The sequence below is a fragment of the Clarias gariepinus genome, chromosome 4 (assembly GCF_024256425.1).
Source record: "Clarias gariepinus isolate MV-2021 ecotype Netherlands chromosome 4, CGAR_prim_01v2, whole genome shotgun sequence".
Lineage (NCBI taxonomy): Eukaryota > Metazoa > Chordata > Actinopteri > Siluriformes > Clariidae > Clarias > Clarias gariepinus.
The window spans coordinates 31708810-31734659 of NC_071103.1; the positions used below are offsets into that span (position 1 = coordinate 31708810).

General features: G+C 35.7%; 1 protein-coding gene across 1 annotated transcript in view; it reads left to right on the forward strand.

Moving 5' to 3' along the window:
* The first annotated feature begins 3132 nt into the window (after nt 1-3132).
* si:dkey-225n22.4 (collagen alpha-1(XXI) chain) overlaps nt 3133-25850 on the forward strand; it is a 51499-nt gene continuing 28781 nt past the window's right edge. Inside the window, exons 1-15 of the mRNA XM_053494903.1 lie at nt 3133-3211; nt 12015-12132; nt 12424-12984; nt 14489-14654; nt 15545-15770; nt 19255-19428; nt 19662-19739; nt 19863-19874; nt 19980-20069; nt 20162-20206; nt 20314-20367; nt 20685-20738; nt 21056-21109; nt 21531-21584; nt 22520-22573. Coding sequence (XP_053350878.1) covers nt 12054-12132; nt 12424-12984; nt 14489-14654; nt 15545-15770; nt 19255-19428; nt 19662-19739; nt 19863-19874; nt 19980-20069; nt 20162-20206; nt 20314-20367; nt 20685-20738; nt 21056-21109; nt 21531-21584; nt 22520-22573 — 1701 coding nt within the window. The 5' untranslated portion in view covers nt 3133-3211; nt 12015-12053. The remainder of the gene's footprint in view (nt 3212-12014; nt 12133-12423; nt 12985-14488; nt 14655-15544; nt 15771-19254; nt 19429-19661; nt 19740-19862; nt 19875-19979; nt 20070-20161; nt 20207-20313; nt 20368-20684; nt 20739-21055; nt 21110-21530; nt 21585-22519; nt 22574-25850) is intronic.

Below are 25850 nucleotides of genomic sequence, written 5' to 3' on the forward strand. Positions count from 1 at the left end.
TACAGCGTCGTGGGGGGCCTTGAGTTTATCACCCTCTAAACTCTTAGCATGGGCATGAGGCAGGGTTCATTGCCTCAGAGTGCCAATCCATCACACATGCACACAGGGTGTAGGGAACTTCAAAATCGGGCCTGGAGGTGAAACAATATAGACAGCATTGAGCAAAAAAAAAAAAAAAAGGAAAAAAAAAAAAAAAATATATATATATATATATATATATATATATATATATATATATATATATATATATATATATGTTGCTTGATGCTGTCTATATTGTTTATATATAAATACACATATTTTATATATAAATAAAACCAGGCCCTGCAGGTGCTTTAAGCTGGTCTGCTTCAAACTGCACAACATGCAGTAATACAGAGCTGGTCGATGTCTTATGAACTTACAACATAGCCCACATGTTGCATGTGCCCCCAGGTGGGTAAGACCCTTTCAATACAACATACATTTTCAGCAAACTATAGCTTTCTTTTTTTTCTTGTTGAGACAATATTTCCTCTCATGGCATTTGGAGTACAGTTGTAAATTAAATATATTTATATGATTTTTGTGCTGTCAAATTATTGTGGCTTGTTAAGTTGGCGAAGCGTTGGGTGTTGGATATGAGGTTATTTTTAAAAGTTAGAATTACTTAAAGTAAATTACATTATCCAAATGTTATGTAGTCAACATTGATTCAATGTTGACCCCAACAAAATGTTGTAAATAAGATTACGAAGTAGCATATATTATTATAACTCAGCTGGTTGCAACCTAATTACAACTGTATGACAGCGATTAAACAACATTAGGGTTCCTGCTGATAAAAATATATATACAGTAGTAATAATGTTTGAAAGACTCTTGAAAAAGTCTGTTCAACTTTCATCAGTGACAAAAGCCAGTATCACACATGGCACCTTGGCTGAATTCATCACTAAATATAAGGATGTGTAACATACATTAAGCTTTGGTGTTACTGAGCTTTTCACTGAGATTTCACTGTGAGACAGAACACTGAAAAGAACACAGAAGTGGTGTGTCCCAAACGGCCTTCTTTTTGTAAGAGGTACAAGGAAACCAGTGGGTCAATATACTGTATACAGAATGGCTTTGGTGTTAAGGAGAGGCCCAAGGCCAGGACATGGATTTAAAGATAGCAAACCTTAGACACATATAACAGGAGATGTTTAAATAATCTGTTAAACTCTTATAAATACAAGGAATGTTCAAGTCAAACCAGGACTTGTGATGAATTTACAGAAGATTTCAATCACAGTATGGTGATAAGCCTCAGTAAAACTTTTGAATGGTACAAACATTTTAAAGAGGACAAATAACAATCCCCTAACTGACACTTTATTTATTTTTAAATTATGACTGGAAAATAGTAAATAATTATTATACACAATACTGCTAACATCATAAACATATATAACTAAATTGGTACTAATGATATTAGTGCTTAAGACTTGTGAACAGCACTGTTTATGCATGAGTAACACACACACATATATATATATACACACACAGATACTTTGTTGTCTTCTCTATAGTGTTCCAATAAAGAAAATAAGAATGTTTTAAACAGTTAATTTTAAAGATCATGTTTTAATTCAGACCCAAACAACAGTGCATGTTTTGTTAGACACTAATCTTATACCACTAAGGAGGCATTCAAAAGCCCACATGTCAGACACCAATAGGGAGTTTTCAAAGAATCCAGACACCATGTAGATGCAGGCATCAATATAGTGTCTGCTTGTAAAAACCAAAACCTGAACTAATGATTCAAATGTTCTTGCACAACTGAGAGAAACCAGTTGCTTTTGAATCTAAATAAAAGCCAGTTCTCAGTCAAATGAAAATGCTCCAATAGGGGGCAGTATAAAGTTAAAACAAAGGGATTTCCAAAATGTCTAGAATGCAATTACTTTGATAGTGTATTTTTTTTCCCGCCAATGTATGCAATTTATTTATTTTTGAACACGAGAAATATTTCTAAGATATATCCACATAAGCATGATTAGAAAGAAAATGTGGCCGTACCACTGTCCTGAAAAATCTGTAAACAACCCTGCATTCTGTAAACCATGGCTTAAAAAAGACACTTAGAGTGAAGATTTTTTTTAATTAAGATTGATGATGTATTTACAACACAAGAAAGTTTCTTGTTGGAGTGCTGCTGCAGATTTAATAATGACAAACAAGCAAGTACTGTAGGTGGATTGGCTGCTCACAAGTGTGTGAATGTGTGCTGGGATCCCACCAAAGAATGAAATGGATCCAAGAAATGAATAAATGAATTTTACTAGGTTATTATTTTAACTACTTGGCAGCAAGATCAAACAAATACTAATACCATCACCACCTGTACCTGGAGGTATCTGGAGAAAACCCACCAAGCGGGAGAACATGCTATCTCCACTCACACAGACTGAGGCAGGCATAACTTGTTATAACTTGTGCAACTTTTTTATAACTTGTTGTGCTCTTGTTTGCACATGTGCACTTTCTATTGTCATTTTGCTGTCTTTTTTTGTCTGTAGTTTTAGTAATATATAGTGTTAATTTTTTGTATTAGCTACTCAGCCAATTAGGTTTTTGTCTTAGCTAGGTTTGTTAATTTCATGTTGTTAATTTAGGCTTGTATGTTGATTAGCACCTTGGTCCTGGAGGAACGTTGTTTTGTTTCACTGTGTACTGAACTGCATATGGTTGAAATGACAGTAAAAGCCGACTTGACTTAATAATAATAATAATAATAATAAAGTCATCATTGCAATATATTATTGCATACAAAGCAAAATTACCTGGACTACAGCACCAAAATGATGTGAAGTATAATAAAGAAAAAAATAATTGCCACAGGATACTTTATTTATTTATTTTATTTTTTTACATTTCCTAGCTCTGACCGTACTTTACATTATTGTACAAACGTACTGTGTGTGGGATTGAAGTTGTTCTACACTAGAACACACCAGCACTGTAGAACTGAGAGAGGAGTGTGCTGCCTGTAGTGTGTTGATGACGTAGCACTCCTCTGCACTATAAGACCGCGCGCGCAGCGGAGACATGGCCTCCCCCAGCGACAGCGCGCGGAACTGCACCGTGTAGAGGAGCGACCCCGTGCTACCGCTCTGGAGTCTGGAGTCCTCTGTATTAAAGTTCTTCACTCCAGCAGTTTCAAGAGGCGCTTTGATGCGAGAGGGTAAGTGACTTGCATGAATATTGCAGACAGTTTTTTTTTCTGTAACAGTTTTTTTTTCAGAAACCAGAGCGTGTGTTATGGGTAACTAATTAAAAGATTGACCTTTCTATTAATAATGGTTTCCTCTTATTAGATTTGTATTTAGAGCAGACCCTTAAAAATTTAAAAGACCACTAATAATGTTACAACATTAAAAACTAAATATATCTTTATAATATAATTGCACCAAATATTGCATTTTTTTATTTTGTGTGTTATAATAATAATAATAATTATTATTATTATTATTATTATTATTATTATTATTATTGATGGTGTTATAAATGTTGAAATAATATAATATAATATAATATAATATAATATAATATAATATAATATAATATAATATAATATAATATAATATAATATAATACAATTGCACCTCCAGTGTCCAGGTTCGATTCCCGCCTCGGGTCTCTGTGTGCGCAGAGTTTGCATGTTCTCCCCATGTATGACAGGTTTCCTTCAGGTACTCAGGTTTCATCCCACAAATTGGTTGTACCTTGCCTTACTGTACAGGGTCATGGATGGCCTGGAGCCTATCTCAGGAGAGTTAGAATAGTTAGAGGTCCCCTGGAATAGACTTCAGGCCCCCCGTGACCATGTACAGTGAGGCAAGGATGGGGTGCCAATCCATTGCAGGGCACACATCTACAAACCCTCACAAGCTTATTCACTCACACTCGCACCTGTTTCACTTTTTGTTTCAAAAAAGCGGTGCGCTGATATTGTTTTCGACAATTGACTCTGCTATTGAATACAGCATGTTTTTTAGTTCAGTAGGTAGTCTCAACAAAGTTAGAAGCATTAACCTTTTTTTCTGACAAATGTATTTAACCTTCACTGACTCCTCTCATACTAAATTTTGAATTTCTCCCAGTCAGAGGAGCAACGCAAAAATAGAAACCTGTCTTTTTCAGTTTGAACTATGTGGGAAATATGTGCCTTCCTACTTACATGGAAAGGGCCTTGGCCTGCATTTTTAAGATAAATACAGTTTGCCATCCACATTCAGTGTTCATATAAAGGTCAAGTTGAAAGTATGAAATAATACGCTGGATAAAATAAACATTTTTCGATAACACTCAGTGTATTCTGACCCAAAGAATTTGATGTAGTAGTGTATATTTTAAAAAGCATGGTTCCAAGTAAACTGAATTTAAAAAGTGGTCTATATTTATATATACATTTATTACTGGATGGCCTACTGTATGTTGCTATAGATTCTGGCTTATGGTTTAAAGCGCTTTATGGACACTATGGTCATTTTATCCACACAGCTTGTATTTTAATCACTATCTATATAGTTTCACTCACATTTGATAAACAGAGTTGCTCCTACATTACATGTTCTAACAAAGGTAGAGGTTCAATGTACTGTATGTATGCAATCTAGTGTCCATATGGGTTTCTACTTTACAGTTTTTGTTGTTGCGGAAGAAAAGTTGTGTACATGTTATGCTCAGTGGACTGTTATACAAATTCTTCACTAGGATAGAAGTGGCTTGGTGTGGCCTCTTTAGTAAGATAATGATCCATGTTCTTTGAGTGTGTTTAATGGGGTGAATAGCTGAAAAATGAATTATTTACAGAGCAAATAGCAATTTCTAGGCACCATGAAATTTGTTTCAATTTTGACTGATTTCAATTATAAAATGGTTATCTATACATCTGTATGCATCTCAGTTTCTATAATCAAGTTTGCAAAATAATTTTGATTTATGAGGGAAAACATGCCTTCAAAAAGAAAAAAAAGGGAAAGGGGCAAGGCATGGCACACTCCACATGTATCCCAGCTGTAGGCAAAAGTGCCTCGCTTTCATTCATGATCACAAGACAAGGACAAAGAACTATTTAGTTTATTTGTTATTTGCTGAATGTTGCTGTAATGAGTCTAATTTCAGCCAGATGCATGTATTTAAGGAGTACTTCACCCAAAATTGTTTAGTAGGTAACAGGGAATGCTAGATAGTAATGAATGTTTGGCATGATCTCATTTGTATAATGTTTGTGACTGTAAATAGTGAAGACTTATATGTTCTTATGACTTTTACTTACTAAAGAATATCAGCAGTTAAAATGACGCAATTTTATAACGATATATTAAACACTAAAATCATTTATCTATCTATCTATCTATCTATCTATCTATCTATCTATCTATCTATCTATCTATATATATTTATATAATATTTTTTTTTATTATATCAAACAAAAAAAAACAGTGGGGTTATAGTTCCACAATATTTAAGGTTTAAGGAAAGCCTATTGTAACATATACTCTTGCACATACAGTAAGATAGTACTGTTGTTTGTAAACTGCACTGAATAGGGTGTCAAATGCAATAAATTTAACAGCGCTAACGCTAACACAGACTGGTGCCACTATGGAATGAAAAAGAAAATGTAGAGTAGTATTGCCAAAGAGAAATTAGCCATTGCTGAAATAGAGCAGTTAATTTTTTAAATCCTGCAACAGCTGGACTTTCATTCCTTATTTAACTCAAACCCTTCCAACCTACAGTAATCTCTGTAACAGAATTACGTTTTCGACTCCATGGTTATTCCACTCTTTTACGCATCTAAGCCATAATTTAGTTTTTTTCAGTTAATACTTAAAATTTTAGTACTTTAGGTAATAAATATAAAATTTTCTATTTAAATTATAATTAAAATTATAATAACCAAGACCCAGACCACTTTGTTATTTGTTTGAAATGTTTTGTTTCTTTTTCTTCTACTTCTTGTTGTGTGTGACGGACCTTCAGGACTTTTACTCATTTTGGAAAATTATTTTTCTCCTAATTAGTTGTTCTTGGCCTGGTTGGAATGAAAACCTATGCGTGCGCACACACACACACACACACACACACTGGATCTTTCCCAGCACAGATGTGACACTGGTGTGATAATTCATAATTTTCAGTAGTCCAACAATCCAAATAATATTCTAATTTCCTGATGTACTGAATTTTGGGTTATCATTAGCTGTAAGCCATAATCTTCATAACCATAAAAGAGATAAACACTTATCAGTCTGTATGTAATGGTTCTATAATACTGTAGAAATTTCACATTTTGCATTTGACTTTCACTGATTTCAGTCATTTTCACACTTTATTGTACATTATTGTCCACAATCACACAAAGTTGTCAACAAGATATATTTTGCTTGGCTATGTATGCTGTACTATGCCATGTTCTCTAATTAGGATTTCTGAACTGCATTATATAAACTTATGCGACCAAAGTTAGTTGATGCCCAATCCGATCTTTCATGGTACATCCCTTTTCTATGATAAGGCATCCACTGATGTGACACTACAGCTGGTAGGGAAAAGAGGCTAATGATTTAGGTTGACTGAAGTTTTATAATGTGAATTATTTATAAAACTGAATTGTTTATAATGTGGGCCGGAATGCAGTCTCTGGAGGTATGGAGTTTGCAAGTTCTCCCCGTGCTTGGTAGGTTTCCTCCGGGTTCTTCGGTTTCCTTCCACAGTCTAAAGACGTGCAGATTAGGCTAATTGGCATTCCCAAATTGCCCATTGTGTGTGATTAGTGTATGAGTGAGTGTATGTTTGTGTGTTTATAATGTTTTTCATCATCTTTAACAATATTTGAAATGAAAAATGTTTTGTGTGTAACACAAGTTGCTTCCATGACCAATCAAAGTATGAATTTGCTTTTTCATCCATAAAATGCAACGTATACAATAATTGAAACACAATTCCAGAATTTTTATTGGGCCAGACTTTGGACACTTTTTGTCTTTGTACACATACTGTACGGTTACTTGACTCTACCTACCTAAGTGTGCACAATATGTAAGCGCTCTATTTTGTTTGTAAACCACTGCTGATCCAATACAGTACTGTACAGTGTTTTCACATGGTTCAGTAGTAGCAGCCTTAATGTGGAAGCCCCATAGTTAATAAATTAGGAAAAAAATCTTAATTTTTTTTTTTTTTTTTTTTTTTTTTACTAATTAGATGACTTCTGAAGGCAGTTGGTTACACTAGATTTTAGGTAAAGGTAACAGAGTAAATTGGGCTAAATACAAATGCATGCCACTTTAAAATAATTAGACTATAAAAAAACTATATCAATTTTTCTTCCGCTTCTTCATCTCACTTTGTGTTGGTCTATCACATAAATCCCAATAAAATATATTACAGTGGATTTGTGGTTGTAATGTGACAAAATGTGGAAAAGTTTATTCAAAGTATGACTACTTTCGCAAAGCACTGGATCTTTTCCAGCACAGATGTGACACTGATGTGATAATGTGTGTTGTGCATTTAAATGTAGTTTATTTAAACACTTTGTTCTTCTTGAAAATACACAGGTCAAGGTTTTTCTCTTTCATATCACTCATAAGTGGTAATCATCATGTAGCCATTCCTGAGTGCCACTGTCTCATCACAGAGTTGCTGCTTGGGTTAAAGGTTAAAGTTACAAATAAGCAGATCAGCTTTAATGTAATTTAATATTACATTATTATGTGATATTATTATTTCAGGTTGAAGCCCACGTACATGCCTGCATGTCTTTCTTTACGTCAGAACTTTGAGTATTAAGTATCTGATGGCTTGTTTATGCTTCCACTTTTTTCGTCGCCAGACAAATACACTTCCTGTTTGGTATTTGGAGAATGAATCACTGATGAGAAATTAGAAAAGTAGATCGAATAAAGATTAAGTTTTGTCTTAAAACGACTCCAGTGCGTTAAAATTCACTTATACCACTTAAGCTTTGTTATTTCAGCGCTAAAAATAGTAAGTAATCCTAGTAAAAATATTCGGTTTAGATTTGCTGATTAATATCTATTGGTGTAGGTGTTCATTAACATTGAGCAATTAGCTTATTTTAAAGTAGATTATTAAATTCGGCACATAGCTGTTCGTAATATCGCTTTTACTCAACATTTGATTTTTACTAATGGCGCAAGATAAACTTTAGGCAGATGTCCAAGTATTGCCTAAGTTTCATTAAATTCTGTACAGCTGTCGATTAAAAATGCATACACTTCTGCTTCATAATCTGGCACAACACTGTTCATAACTTCTCTCTTAACATTTTAATTTTATTAGCACAAGGGTCCATTTCCATATTTGATTGTGCGTCAATTTAAAAAAAAAAATTAACAGGTGTAGTATGCAAGAAGTATGCGATAAATAATTGCAAAAATAGTACAGAATATGTAGGCAAAGTATAATTTCAACATTTGTGGAGACATAAATCCTGTGCACAGATGTGCATCTTTATTAACTTCAACTGAGTAACAGATGCTTTTCCGAAGCACAGGTTAGGGCTGGTTTAATGTGGAGCGATAAACAGACAAACCCAGGTCGTTCAAAGACTCTAGGATGTTACCATATGTTTTCTGAGATGACACTACAAGTCTCATATCAAATGATTTAGTTCTTTGTGGTGATTACGAGCAATTTGGGAATGCCATAAAGCCTAATCTGCATGTCCTTGTACTGTGGGAGGAAACTGGAGTGCGTAGAGGAAACCCACCAAGCACGGGGAGAACATGCAAACTCCATGAATGCAGACCTTAAGCCAGGAATTGAACTCAGATTCTGGTGGTGCAGGGCGACAGTGCTAAACACTAAGCCACCATGCCACCCACTTTTGACTATTTACTTAAATTAAGGATTTGTTTATTTAACCTTCCTCTTCACATTTTGTTGTACGTTTTAGCATAGAATGTACCTTGTCCATGGTTCTAAATGTGTCTTTAAATCAATCCAGGTGATTGAAGTTCTATATGAATAAAATTCTAGCTGGGAAAAGAGTTCCAAAATTTTCCATGCTTCCATAATTTTCTTGCATAACAATAGTATCAGCAAAAAACAAAAAAAGGGAAAAAAAGATCAATGTTTTATTTCAAATTTTCATTTTGTGTGCAAGCTTTATTAAATGTCTGAGCATGCCACAGGCAGTATTTCTAAAAGCTGTTACAGTCCCTCCTGAATGAAATTACTCAGTGGCCTAATGGCCTGTGCATATACTGTGTACTGCATTGACAGACCAATGAAAGTGACTTGCATTTTAAATAACACCATTAATTGAGTTCCATAGTCTGTCACTGACAATGTTGATTAATTTTTTTAATAGCCAAGGATACGCACTGTTCATTGTAAACATTAACAATCACTGTCTACTTAACACTAAGAATTATAACACTAAGTGTTATACAAAGAAACAAAAAGAATTTCAGAATTAACCCTGTCTGTGTCTGGCCAGAGGTTGTATCGACAGAGGAAAGATGGATGCAAATTAGGATAGATCAGACGGATTTGCCTGAAGGAGCTTGCTTAAACACAGTCAAAGCTGATTCCTCAGTTATACAAAAGCAAATGTTCTTACTTCATATATAAAATAAAAAAAAGCAGATGCAGGTTTGCTTGTTCTTTCTACCAAATCTACAGTACACTTGTTGCTATGAATGTTTTGACAAAAATAATCGCTGTATTGATTATGTGATATCGCTTACTGATTGAGCTTCATAAAAACATTGCAACAGATCTGATTTTAGCCTGAGGTTTGATTCAGTATTGTACACGTGTGTGTGTGTGGGGGGGGGGGATTCATCTGTAAGTCTTCAGGTTAGAGCGGCATGGTGGTTTAGTGGTTAGCACTAGTCGCCTTGCACCTCCAGGGTCCGGAGTTGATTCCCGGCCAGGTTCGATTCCAGCCTCTGTGTGCATGGGTTTTGCTTGTTGGGTTTCCTCCGGATACCCCGGTTTCCTTCCACAGTCCTTAGACATGCAGATTAAACTGATTGGTGTTTCCAAATAGCCAGTTGTGTGTTAATAAGTGTGTTATTTTGTATGTGTATGTGTATGTGCCTTGCAGTGGATTGGCACCCTGTCTCCTGGGATAGGCTCACCCTCCGTGACCGTGAATAGATGATAAATAGATATAGACGGTGAGTGAGAGTGAGAGTCTTCAACTTAGACTTTACTGTGGGTGTACAGAAAATAATTTAAAATATACCAAACAAGTTTAAAACCACTTGATTCAGCCAAGTTAGTTTACTGTACATGCTTGTGTCCTGTCGAAAAAATCATGCTTTCTACTAACACAGGCTTCATTCCTTATAGTGTTGTCACATGTTCCCTAGCAATAACTGTAGTATGGGCGCTTAGCAGAGTTTCTATGGTGTAGTGAATGTTGTAAATGTCCTCGGAGGTCATGTTTTTAACACCTGCATTGTTGGTTTACTTTATTCTACACTATTTTTTGGAGGAATGATAAATATGTAAGAGAATACGTTTCTTCTAACTGGTTTCCTATGCTCAACTATAATTTATCTCCCTTGGCCCTCATAAACTTGTGTAAATAAAGCATGGTACTGGTCTGTGGCAGGGGTTGTAATTGTAAAACTAGAAAAGCAGTAGGTGAATAACATGCCACAGTTTGTGGCTGACCAACTATTTACTGCTTCGCTTTTAGAAAGAAAGAATTTCCTCCAGATTGACAAACCAAATAACCTACAAAGGGTCTACATTTAACTTAGAATGTATGAGAAAAGTATAAATATGTGGAGTGGTGCAGCTCAGGCTGACGTAGGGCATGTTCATACTGTAGCAGGAAATGTTCCATGCTCATACAGGCTTCCTTCCTTGGTGACACTGCAGATTTGTAAAGTTATTTTTTTTATATGTTGTCAAGTAACTGTGCCTGTTTGAAAAATTATGTTCAAAAGATTTTTAAAGAAATGAAATCAGTGTTATCAATTAGATTAAATGGATTGATGTGGAAGTTGCATTTAGGGCAGTAAATAAACCTCTGTGTACAGATAACTGCATGTAAGTCAATCATAAGATTCATACTGCTGTATATCGCCAAAAGTATGTGTACACTATTACACCCATATGTGGTTCTTCCCCAAACTTATTGAAAATGCAAATGGGCAAAATTTCTTTGCATGCTGTAGCATTACGATTGCTTTTTTTGGTGCTAAGAGGCCCAAACCTGTTCCAGCATGCAGACAAAGCAACATCCATGAGCACGCATTGTGTCAGGGTTGATATGGAAGCCCGATCTGATATGGATCCGACTTTCCCTCTCTATACCCTCACAAAAGAGTGGGGGTTATTATTCCAGCAAAGAGAAGGGCTAAAGTTAGAACGGAATGTTAAAGAAGTACATATGAGAGTGACGAAAAACAGACAGGTGTCCACTAACTTTTGGCCATGTACTGTAGGTTACATATTTTTAAATGATGATCCATTACTGAGCCAATACAATGATAGGCATCATAATTCATGTTTCTGGGTTACTGTATATTTATTAACCTTTTTTTTTTTTACTTGATAATTTTTGGATTGTGGAACTTTTCTGAAACAAAGTAAAAAAATGGATTTAAGATTAGATTTTAAAAAGATGTTATTCACAGGTAAATACGTTCATTTATTTTGTATTTTTTAAAGACTTGTGTATGAATTTGAAACATTGATCAATTTAATTTGATTTAAACATTAGGTTAGGATCTTTTTGTCTTGGCTTACTTGTACTGTACATGTGCATAAATAGTTTGTTTATAAAAGGTACCGAATTGCAAATTGTATAGTTGGAGTTTCCCGGGTTCCTCTGGTCCATCCAACTGAAAATATTAGTCAATGTCCTTTTGATATACTTCTACTGGGTCATTTTAACATACTGTAAGTTAAGTTGTAATGTTGTCATCATGCTTGTATTTTAATATTTTTTTATAATAATAATAAACTGTTAAATATTGTTTTTGCAGGAACACTAAATCCAAAAGTGGGAGCAATCATTTTTAAAGATGTTAATATTAAGGTTGCTGTCAGTCCTGATGCTTTCTCTCTATACACATTCCGTAGAAAAAGAGGATATTCGAGCGGGTATGAATCAACTCTCTTTCTATTTTCCAGTGTTAACAGAGTAATGTATATCTGTCAATAAAATATATGTTTCTTATGTTGAGTAGAAATAGGCTATAAACAGTATATTAGCGTAAATCTTTTATGATTTAAAGCCCCCTCTCCCTTTCAGTTCTAGACACAGTATAGACATGTTTATTACCAATCTTAAAAAATCTAAAAAGACTCTAGTAATTTTCCACTGCCGTTCTATTGTATATGCATCACTAAGGATGCAGAAAACTCATCCTTCTCAAATCTGTCGTTATGTAGGTTGCAGTACAGCTGCGAATGATCTTGTGTACATCATTGATGGTTCCTGGAGTGTGGGTTACAAGGACTTTGATACTGCCAAGCGCTGGCTTGTGAACATCACCAGTGGCTTTGATGTAGGCCCACATTACTCCCAGGTGGGTGTAGTGCAGTACAGTGACACTCCTCGGCTAGAGATCCCTCTTGGTGCTCATCAGCGTGCTGAGGAGCTCATCAAAGCTATCCAGGCCATCCGTTACATGGGAGGAAACACACAGACAGGGCGTGCCATCAAGTTTGCAGTTAACCACGTGTTCGCCTCCTCACATCGCAGTGACACCAGTAGAAATCGCATTGCCGTAGTGGTGACTGATGGGAAATCTCAGGATGATGTGGTGGATGCTAGTGTAGAAGCTCGAGCACAGGGAATCACTGTATTTGCAGTGGGAGTGGGCACGGAGATCACCACCTCAGAGCTGGTTGCGATCGCAAACACGCCATCCAGCTTCTATGTGCTGTATGCACAGGACTACACCACCATCGATCGCATCCGAGAGTCCATGGAGCAGAAGCTTTGTGAAGGTATGGGCCAGCAAAAATAGGAAGCTGGTTAAATGTTATATACAGGTTGTATGGAAAATGTGAAGGTGCCACCTTAGCTACTGTATGTTATGCACGTTAGTTAGCATGGCACTGAATAAGTTTTGAAAGCTGCAAAAAATAAATGAATAATAATAATAATAATAATAATAATAATAACCTAATATCATTGATCAAGGGCAGCATGGTGGCTTAGTGGTCTGTCTCCTTGACTACACTGTCGCCTTGCACCTCCACGGTCCGGATTTGATTCCTGTCTGGGTTAGATTTCCGCCTCTGTGCGCATGGGGTTTCCATGTTCTTCCTGTGCTTATTGGGATTCCTCCTGGTACTCCGGTTTCCTCTCACAGTTCAAAGACATGCAGATTACGCCAATTGGGTTCCCAAATTGCTTGTAGTGTCTTTGTGTGCAAGTGTGCCCGTTTATTGAAATGTTATTTGTTTTTGAGTTCTCTTGTTATAGGTCACAGCTCTGCTGTACTATCACCAAGGAGATGGGAGAGTGTATCAAAGGATTAAAGATCACTGCTTGCATTTTATTTTATTTATTTATTTATTAGGGGGGTGTCACCACTGGTCACTGTCTGGATAAAAGCTAGTTGCAAAATGAAAACATTGGGCACATTTGTGACTGTTTTATTTAGTGTGTAACGTTACATTTTATGAACTCTTAATGAATTTTCAGTGGGCCAAAATAGCACCATATAAAAACCATGTCGAAAATGCCAGTGTGAAAGTTAATCAAAATAGGACTTTATATTGCAAACCAAAACTAATATATAATTGTATGTTTAGTTGTGAACCAAGAGAATTGAAGTACAACTGTAAAAGTTTAAAGGTTCTACTTGAAACCCTATCTGAAATTGAAATCTCAAGTTTTCAACTTCTCCATAAAACCTTTGAAGGCTCCCAGTGATCATCTAACTTTACTCTTCTCCCTTTTCTGTTTGCCAGCAAGTTTTAAAATTATGATCTGGGATTAATATTAAACATGAGACCTACTGTACTAGATGCACCATGTAAAGGAGAGCTTTTAACTCTCCTTCTGACTGTAACCTGGTACAACTGCAATTTGCAATGTATTCATACTTTAATAATTAATTTAACACAATTAACTAAATAAGTTTATAGCTATCTTTATTCTGGTGGAACAGACTAACAAAGTGTTATAATTTATGTTATGTTATGAAAAATCGGAAACAGTCCCAGCGTAGCTGTTTTTTAAATAATGTGTTAATATAGTAGAAGAAATGCAGCTTGACACATAACTAAACTTCAGAAGACCTCCCATAAAAAAAAAACCTTTCAATATATCTCCTTATCTAATATAGGTGGTAACTAAAGTTACATCTGAACTCAGTTTATCACATTCATTGGCACTGTGCTATAAGACATAATGGTTTGATCAATAGATACTAAGAAGACATACAAATTAAGGCTGCTGTAAAGAGGATTATAAAACGGACTTTTCTTTGGTGTTCTGCAGAATCGGTTTGTCCCACACGTATCCCTGTTGCCTCCCGGGATGAGAAGGGCTTTGAGCTGATGCATGGAATGAAAATCCATCAGAAAGCCAAGTCATTACCGGGCTCTTTGCTGTCAGAGACAGCCTACTTCCTGGACAAAGGGGTGGACATTACTGAGGATACAAAGTAAGATGGCCTATCTATAGTGCAGTGTCTCATCTGATAAGGTTTCTCTGTCAATATCTTACCACTAGATATGGTGATTACTTACACAGGAGTCAATTCAGCTGCAATAATTGGCACATCTTATCAAACCATTCATGCAGTATTGCTGATGGCTGACTAGATCAGGAGAAGAGCAGGAATTACAACTGCAAATGCAATTGTGCAACCTAAATCTTTTTACTTGTGACTAAGCAACAAATGGATTTTCAGTATTCACGACATCATAATACATAATATTTACATTGCAGTCCTGAACACTGCGCAATATATAATATACATAGCTCTTTATTGTGCATATTTGTTCTTAAATATATGAACAGGAAAGCACATTTTAGATAAATCTTTGTCAATAAATGTATATGTGTACACATCCGGTCAAAAAAAACAAAAAAAACATTTACTTTCTATTGTCTTAAAACATTATGATGGAGGCCTATGAACTCTGAAAGAGAAAATAAATTATAATTGTCATGCAGTGGCCATACAATAATATTTGTTTAATAATCCAAATACATTTTAATAAGTAGGTTTGGTTTACAATAAATGTTTCCTAATACATTAAATACATGTGTGACAGAATGCACTACAATGCCACTGTCTGTTAATAAATAGAGATATAGAATATATAGATTTTTTTTTTGCTTCATTCATGTCTAAAATATTGTAAAATATTAATAATAATATTAATAATAATAATGAAAAAAAAACTCTTTCTATTAACTGAGATGTCCTCCCTTTTGACCGTAGTGTAAAGATGCAATCCCATTTAAATGCCAACATTTCTATCATTTCTAACAATGTTACCTTTGGTTTCATTATACAGTAATAAATATTTTTATGTTGTCTGACAGGGAAATCTTTCCAGAAGGTCTTCCTCCATCCTATGTGTTTGTAGCCACTCTGCAGCTGAAAGGCAGCCCAAGCAGAGAGAAGTTTGACCTGTGGAGGGTACTTTCTAAAGACCAAGAAGTCCAAGTGGCCGTGACACTACACGGACAGAAGAATACTGTGACCTTTACCACCACAAATCTGGCAAGTGGAATACAGGATGTCACTTTTGATGCACAAGGCCTAAAGGTTTGTAAAGTACTGAAAAGCCTTTTACCCTTCAGTATTAACATGCTTTGGATCTAATTCATCACACGACACAGGTTCAGAAAACAACATCGAGTGAAAGTGAAATTGTAATATCAAAGTTCCAAATTTCAAGTTTTATGGATTATTTTAACCTAAACTCTTACATTTTTATATATTTATAAATGATGGAAGAATAGGACCACTGAGTAAAATCTTCTTAAGCACCTCTCAAAGCTTCTCAATAGAGTTAAAGTGACAATGTGTTAAATGTGTGAAAATGAATTCTCACCCTCCCATTCCAATGAATCCTGGCATCGTTGTCTTGGATCCTGGCATCGTTGTCTTGGTTGTCTTGACAAGGAAAATCCTGGTCATTCAGTACAGTACAGTACAGTATATTCAAATCGTCAGCTGACCACATTTTTTTGGGCACATATCCTAGAGCTGAAAAACTGAAGCAACCCCAGATCATAACACTGCCCCCACAGGCTTGTACAGTGGGCAATAGGCATGATGGGTGCATCACTTTATCCGCCTCTCTTTTTACTTTGATGCGCCCACTCTGGAACAGGGTGTTACACAGTCTATTCCCTAACACAATGAAGCCTTTTTCCCAGAGTAGCCTCACTGACAAGTTGTTTTCTCAAGGTTACACAGCTGTTTAGTCCCAATTTCCTGAGTTCTCTTAGCATTAGGTGTGTATGGAAATGCTCCCACCTTCGCTGTTAAACATAACTGTGAGTTCTACTGTCAAAATGTTGTTTTTTTGACTACAGTTCTTCCTCTTAGATGATTGTTCACCACTATACTTCTATAGAGGTTTTTACAGTTATTAACCCAATTTTGGTAGTTTCAGCCATCTCCTTAGTTGTTTTCTTTTCTTGATGCAGGCCAAAAAATGTGACGCTTCTATAGCAGAGTAACATCTTTCCCACGACCACAGGATATGTCTTCTGACATGGTTGTTAAGAAATGAGAAGCTACTCAGTGCATCAGTTGAATAACTTATTGACAGCTGACACATTAATCACTGCAGTAATTATCCAGTGGAAGGCTCTTAGCTATTTGTTTAATTAAATCCAGGTGGTGACTTTTTTTGGCTGGGCAGTGTGTGTGTGTGTGTGTGTGTGTGTGTGTGTGTGCATATACAGTATAATGTGCTTTTGTAATACTGATGGGTGTTACTTCTATGATTTACACAAGAGTAATGGAAAAGCAGTTTCCACTTCCCATCCTAACAGTCTTTAAAAGCAACAAGAAACAAATTGCCCATATTTCCTCATGGCACTGAAAGCCTTTTATAAAGGGCATCTTGGCCATTTACATAGGGGACATAACATGCAGCAGATCCTCATTGTTTTAGGAAAAGAGAAGTTCGATCCAGGTAATTTGAACAGAGACAGTAGTGTGACTTTGAACTTTGGCTGCATCCCAGTGAGCAGTTTATTTAAGAACAACCTGTCTTTTATAAAATACATTTCAGGTTAAGTAAGTTAACCAAGTAGTGGTGGGTATACAAAAGCCCTCTGCATTGGATAAATTTTAGTTAATACTGATAATTCAGTTATAGTCAACCAAGGACAGTATTACTCTAAAATGCTTTTAGTAGTTCATCATTTTAAAAAAGCTTTACATTTTAACTTTTTTTTGTTTTATTGAGGAGACCATAGCTGTTAGAAATGGTCAAGCTCCAGCACTTATTTGCAAGCAAACAATTTATAGTACATTTGCTAAATATGTCCAGCACATCAGGGACAAATCCATTCATCCATCCATCCATCATATTTGACACTTTTAATGTACAGTCATTAGACCCTATCCCAGGGAACTGAAGGCACAAGGCACGGTACACTCTGGATGGAGTGCCAACCTCATTGCAATCTCTCTCTCTCTCTCCGTCACACACACACACACACACACACACACACACACACACACACACACACACACACACACACACACACACACACACACAATTTGGAAATGCCAATCAACCTAGACCAGATGTTCTGTTGGAGTAAACCACTATACAAGGCATTTATATAGAATAATCCTAATAAAATTAAATTTAAATTGTTTAAAAATATATTTTGCCCCTTTCTCAGCATAGTTAATGAGAAAAGTATTTTGATAATAATGAAGTTACTACAAAATGTTACATTTTATTTTCTAAATAAAATGTCTAAAATATACCAGGGCAAATTTTATTTATAAAAAAGAACTGCAATAAACAAGCTGATTAGTTACCATGCACCCTGTAAATAACACAATTGTGCATACACAATTTTCTGCTGTGTTAATGCTCCAATATACATTTCTGTGAGCTTCTTAATGGTGGATGGTGGACAAAAGGTTGATGCCATTTAGGAGATCAGACATTTAGAATTGGGAAGCCTTGCCCAATTGCCATGTTGCCAATGGTAGTCCAAAACAACATGGGTTTGGAAGGTGTACTGTAGCAGGTCTACAAAGAGCAATGCAGATTTCTTCTTTGCAAGGTGAAGGGCTGATGCTACAGTATTCTGGCCTAGCTTCGAGTTAATCTTCACGGAAACCATGATCCTCAGTGCATACCTCTGGGACCTCTGAGCTTTCTTTCAACAATGGCTTCCATAAAGGGCAGAATTGTAGAGAGCATGACTAATAGTGGTCCTATGGATAGATTCTCCCACCTGAGGTGTGAATCTCTGCAGCTCCTTCAGAGTTAACATGGGCCTTTGCGACCTTGGACGCTTCACTGATTAACGCTCTCCTTGCCCGGCCTGTCAGTTCAGATGAACGGCCATGTCTTGGTAGGTGTGCAGCAGACTTTCCATTTTCGGATGATGAATTGAACAATGTTCTGATATGTTCAAAGCTTGGGATATTTTTTATAACCTAATGCTGCTTTAAACTTCTCCACAACTTTATCCCTGAGCTGTCTAGTGTGTTCCTTGGGCTTCATGATGCTGTTTTGTTTACTAATGTTCTCTAACAAACTTTTGAGGGCTTCACAGAACAGCTGTATTAATGCTGAGATTAATTTACACACAGATGGACTCTTTATTCACCAAGTAGATGACTTTTAAAGGCAATTAGTTACACTGGATTTGAATTAGGGGTATTAAAGTAAAGAGGGATGAATACAAATGTATGCCATAGATTTTTATTTGTAAAAAAAAATGAAACCATTTATTATTTTCCTTCCATTATTATTATTTGCCACTGTGTGTTGGCCTATCACATAAAATCCCAATAAATTATATTTACATTTACATAAATGTATATTTGTGGTTGCAATGTGACAAAATGTGAAAAGGTTCAAGGGGTATGAATACTTTTGCAAGGCACTGTAAAATAACTGACTGTTGTTGTTCTATCATGCAGGTGCTGTCTTAAATTTGTTCAATTTATTTATTCTGGAATGCTATACAGTATACTGTACAGTCTTGTGTATATTCACCAGTGCCGCTCAGAGTGCTGATTTCTCCCCTCTTCATTATAGACACTCTTTGATCGACAGTGGCACCAGCTGAAGATTCTTGTCAGGCAAAAGCATGTCGTCTGTTTTGTGGATGACCAGGTGGTCCAGGAAGCAGATTTAGAGCCAGTTGTGCCCATTTTCATCAATGGGAAAACTCAGATTGCCAAACAATACAACACTCAAGCTACAATGCCTGTGAGTAGTAAGAGACAGAACAGGTACTGCAGAGGTCTGACTTTGGGATTTAGTAATTTTGTATTGTAATAGTAATGTACAATTAGCACTTACTGTAGGTATAGTAAATATACAGCCTAAAAGATTACACAAATACTCATAAAACTAGTTATATTATGCATTTCAGAAGGTCTAGTGAAATTAACACACTGTAAAATTTCCAAGCAAACGTTTCTTTTTCTAAATTTTCACAGTTAGCAATTCAGAAACTGAGGCTTTATTGTGATCCAATGCAAAGTGAACGGGAAACGGCATGTGAGATTTATTCTGTGGTAAGTGATAATTACAGTTATATTGTAATTTAGTAAATTTTTTCCCTTTTTTTTAACTACAGTTTAAGCATATCTAACTTTTCTTTATTTTCATTTTTTTTTTTTTTTACATATGCACTGTAGGATGATGAGAGGGTAAGCTTTTTCCTATTAGTGTATATGTATTTATACATTTCCCATACTGTATGAATCTCTGTGCATGGTTTAGGACCTAGCTGAAGTTTTTCTTTCTGGCCTTAGTGTCCGGCAAACCGAGAGCCACCTCAAGAGAAGGAGGAATGTGACTGCGATCAGGGGAACCCTGGACCAACTGGACCACCTGGGCCAAAGGTCAGCTTTGCCTAGCTTTAGTTTTAATACACAAATATAAATACATTTATAAACACTTCTGGGTGTAAACAGGACTTATAATTCATTTTAAGGGTAAAAAAGGAGAAAATGGACCTTCTGGTCGTGATGGTAAGCCTGTGAGTACTCTCTGCTGGTTTAATTTTATTCAGAAAGAATGATAAAAATATGTTGTGAAGAGGAAATAAAGTAATAGCCAATTGACTTTGAAAATATTGTTTTAAAGGGCATCAAAGGTGAGCGAGGAATACCTGGAGAGCCAGGTAAATTGGGGCAAAAGGTAAGACAAAACAGTCTTTCTAACATTTTTACAGTATTTGGTTGAGTACGCCACGTCTTTCTGACATGCTTAGTAATCAACGACAGTCCAAGAGTGATAAATTGGCTGTGCTCTCTGTGAGATGAATGGGGTTTTTCTCCCCCAGGTAAACAGTACAACAATGAACACTTTTAGGTATCAAGTTAAATTTGATACCTACAAGTGTAAATTCATGTATGCAGAAAAGGAGAGATAGCAGTTACCAAAGTGGAAGACAAGGAAACTAAAGATAGTGTATTGTGTGCTAAATGGTCTCTTTGCATGTCTTCACCTCTCAGGGTGAACCTGGTTTACATGGACCCAAAGGTGACTCAGGAGTAAAAGGCACCAAAGTAAGTAGACTGTTAAAAACAAAAAGACGCAGTTCTACAGTATATACGTAGTGATTGAAATTACTCTGGAAGCTCTGTAAGGATACACAGTGAAACCCCTCGTGTTGATTTAACACTTTCAGAGTTCATTTGAGTCCAACTGGACCTATATAAACATTGCATGTTAATTTACCATCAGGATTTGTGTACACTTTGGTCTTAGTGTTATAAATCACTGTTAGAGTAAGGAAGAGTTTAGGACAAGTTAATTTTGTGGCAGTGTGAATGCTATTTTCCTGCTTCCAGAGTGTGACACCTCACTTGTTTTTTGTGTTCAGGGTGAGAGAGGACATCAAGGCCTGCCTGGAAAACAAGGGCCACACGGACCAAAGGTAAGCTCTTTTCAGAAACTTAAAATCTACAGTGGTACTTTTGCCATCTCAACACCACCTTGGTAACTTTGTAGTATTTAACATATTGACATTTTGGTCTGAACTTCAAAATCAGGGAAGGAAAAAAAGCAGAACACCTGTTCTCAAAAACAAGGAAAGGAGATGAATGTTTGTTTTTCATTTGGTCAAAAAAGTATACATTAAGAATAATGGGAAGAGGAACACTCTGGAACACATTAAATGCTATATTGACAATAAAGAATAATTAATTAATTAATTTATTCATTCATTCAGTATACCTAATGGAAAGAATTAAGCATTAATATACTGTTTTAACTGCTTTATTCTATTAAACAAATAAACAAAAATATTAACATAATGAACTAATTTAAAATTAAATCATTAACCATCTTGTCAACAGCAACCTCAGGGTGACAAAGGTGATCAAGGACCCCCTGGTGAGCCAGGCCCAAAGGTAAGCATGCCTGTATTGGTACAACATGATTGCTGTGATTCTGTGTGCAGAAATGTGAAAAAAGTGGTAAAAGTAGACAACTCTGTACAGAAGTAAAGCTACTTGTTGAGCATTTAGGGCCTTGCTAAAGGGCCCAACAGTAGCAGTTTGGTGGTGGTTGAGTTTGAACCTGAGAAGTTCCAGTCATTAGTCCATTGCCTTAACCATTGAGCTACCCCTGCCACTTGTTTGAGATTAAAACTTTAGTTTGGACATAAACTATGATACGTACATAATAAATATAGTAACATTCTGATCATCACAAAAACATGAAATGCTAAATTTTAAATACAGTAGTTTAGTATGACAGAAATTTGGATGAGCTTTATATGAAATCCATTTAAAAGACTAAAACTTTACAAGAAAGATTTTAAATCCTGAAAAAATAGGAATATATGCTGTGTTAATGATGTCTGCAATGTTTTGCTGTCATTATATCTGGAGTACTGTATGTATTCCAGCTGCCATGAAAGTAACAATGTGTTCACTGTATATCCCAAAAGGTCTCCACATGGCTCAGGATAGATTGTGCCAGGTAAAGCAGGACTGGGTCAGGTTCATACTGTATATAAAGCACATTTTTGATGTTCACTAACGTGTTTAACTCATCACAATAGCACAAATGTTAACACACTTTGCAAACTCTTGGAAAATAAAGAACTGAATAACCTAGACTGTCTGTGTATTGATCTGGACTGAAAGTGTACAGTACTGTATGTGTGTGAGAAAGTAATATAGTTGAATTCCATTCCATCCTACTCCCCTTCAGCCTGATTTAGTATCTTAATAGCAAAGAGAGTAGTCGGGTAATTGTGCTTCATATGGCTCATTTCATAGCAAGTTGTTATTGCATTTGCATATCTTAGTTCTTTTTTTCCCTTTTCCCACACACACAGGGGGAATCAGGGCTCCCCGGCAGTCAAGGACTAGTTGGCCCAGCAGGACCAAAGGTCAGTCTGTTTTGAAAGGAGTTAAAAACTAAAATAAAAATTATCAAGTGTTGATAAAATGTCAGCTTTGTCAGTGTGATGTATGTGAATGAAGATAGCAGACAAAACAAGATTTTGTAGAGAATTAAATTTACCATGTATGTGTTTTAGACCCCTGGGGTAGTAATTTCACAGTCATTAGCATCAAACAAGGCTCACTGCAGTTCAACATAGATTTACTGTGTGGGTGCCGTTCTGGTCTAATAAAATGTCTACCCAAGTTAAGGATGTATTTTTCTTACTAATTGACTACAGCTGTAAAATTAGCCAGATCTAAGGAATTTGCTTTCATGTGTAAAATGTGCAAACGTTTTTTTTTTTTTTTTTGGATTATAGTATTATGGTCTAGATTTGATTTCATAACTTCTGTCATCTTATTATATGGTCGTCTTGTATTTAGAAGCATTGCTTAATTGGGTTAAGTGCTCTTCCTTTATTAAAGTGATGGAGACTTTCAGTGTGACTTTCAGTGTGTGTGTGTATACATACACACACATAGTTGGACTACAGAGATTGCTAGATGAATAAAATACAGTATAAGATAATAATATAACAATATTATTAATATTATATTCATATAATATACATCATACTATCTTTCTTTTTCTGAAGTGTGTATACATTTTTTTGGCTGACACTGTATATACAGTACAGTACTGTGTATAATATTCAGTAACACACAAACACATGCACTTCCAGCCAAACTTAATCAGGTGGAGACACACCTAATTCACTGGTCTTACTGTACCTGATTTTTATTTCTTTCTACATTGCAAAACAATCCTGAAGGCATCCAAAATATACAATAATCTCCTGTGTGATTTTATCTTAAGATTTGTCTGCTACTTATGTCCTGTTAAGCCTCTAATCTGAAGTGCTGTTAATTGGAGATTTTTGCTGTAGAGGAGAAGTTAATTAAGAGTTGCCAGTCTGAAAGATTTCCAGTTTAGAGCCGTTATGATGGCTTTATTTAGCATAAGTAGCAAACACATATCAATATCATCTGTTCACATGATGTTCATACAATGCATATGGATTATAGTAAAGAATGAGACCTATATTTACCAAAGGGGGCTTGGGAAGTGATGGTTCATTGCACCTGTCAGAAAGGTATATAGTTGCCATGTAGTAATCACTTTAAATTAAGATCAATTGCCTCCTCATTTTAAAGCGCATTTTACTGTCAGTTTGGTATGTAGCGTGAGTGGATGTGGGTGTTGATATGTGTGTTTTAACATGAAAGTCTGAAAGTAGTAACATGACTAAACGCTACATACCCAACCCTGGTCTTTTAATTCATGTCCATATTTTACAAATAACAAACCCAACAATCAAAAATGTTTTTCAAATCAGTATTATGTCGGTGACAGGCCAGAAGCCGTTTTTGTACTTTCCTTTAGAGAACTTTAATTTTACTCTATACAAATGGGAGCACAATGCACTTTTTAAATTGCGGTATTAATAAGAAAACTCACTTACCATACAGTATGTGAACACTTAAGTGTCCTTTATGTCCTTGGGAGGCATTAAACTGTGCGCTGGTAGTTCAGAGTCATCTTGTATAATAACAGCAGAAAATACACTGGGAATACCAACTGTACCCATATGAGGTTTCTTATAACTGATATTTTATGCTTTACCCAGCCTTGCCTTAACCACCATATCCTATATATGTACTGGAATCCTTATGTCTGTTTTCATACCTCTGCATTATCCACTGCATCCCTCTCTCTTTATCTCTTAATCCTGTACCCTCATTTCAAACTATCTTCATATCTCACATCTTTTTGCCCTCTCTATGTAGTATGTTTTACTTTTACCTCTGTTATCTTTCTATCTTGCTCATTTTAACAGCATTGGTAAAAAAAACAAACAAAAAAAAAGATAAAGACTGAAAGTTATATTTTGTTACAATGTATATTTTGTTACGTGAACTTGCTTTAAAGTCAACTCTTATCTCTAACTTTTTACCATTTTATATTTTTACAAAATGCACAATTGGATTTAAGCATCAATTCTTATTTTTAGTGACTTTCTCACAAATTGTAACTTTCTTTCTCTCCCTCTATGGGTCTACAATGTAAAATGTTTCACTCTTTGATTTTGGTTTATAGTAAGTCTATGTTTCTTTCTCTCTTGGTTTAATTTAATTACTACATTGTTCAATTTCATTGTTCATCACGACAGACAAGACAAATGTCTTACTTTGTCTTGTTCAACCCCTCTCTTTCCTTTTTCTCCACAGTGTAAATCTGCTACATTTATATAATTCCAACATTGTCATGTCCTAATATAGCTGGATATTTTTACTGCCCCCTTACAATAAAAAGCCCAAACAGCTGTGTAGTCCTTAAGTGAGGCTAATTGTAAAAAAAAGGCTTCAGTTTGCTAGGGAATTATGTTTCCTATGTTATGATACTGTCTCCTATTCTTTTACTCTTGTTATTGATGTCAAGGGAAATTATAGTAACATCCTTATTTAATAAATAAATAAGGAAGTTACTACAGTATAATTAAGGGGGTCACTGATTACTAAAAGGAAACTGCGCGAAGTACTGAAGCAAACTTGAAACATAAAACTGATGTTAGCAAACTTTAGTGAAGAAGTCATCCCCACTAAATCTTATCTAATAAAAGAAACAAAAAAGAATCTTGGGCAAAGAATGCCTGATAACTATATTAACTAATTAAACATAATTACAAATATAAGCTCCCGCTCCTACTGTAGCTAGTGTTTTTATAAAGACTTGTGCTCTTTGTGTTGCTTTGTGTTGGCCCTCAGGCATACTAACCTTGTCTCAGCACTGTAGGTTGACAATAAGCTCAGCAATTTGGTCTTAACATGGAAGTAGAAATCAGCATGTAGTGTAACAGACAAAACAACATGTAAAGAAAACAGAGCATGAGTACAAGCTAATGTTGCATGACCAGCAAAAAATTTTAAAAGATAGGCAACATGACAAATTGTTATACTGTAAACACCATAACCAGAACAAAGAAGCCAGAAAGAATGGACAGTAGAGCAATGGAAAAAGGTCATGTAGTCTCATCACATTCAGGTTTAGATCCAGATCCAAGTCCAGATTTACCCTGATACAAAGTCAGGGGTGCATCGGGGTAAGAAGAGATGTGGATTAAGTAATGCACCCATCATGCCAAGTGTGTGCCGGACGAGCCTGTATGGGCTGTGTTATGTGTGGGGCCTCTGTGGATCAGACTTGTTTGTCAATTGTGTCCC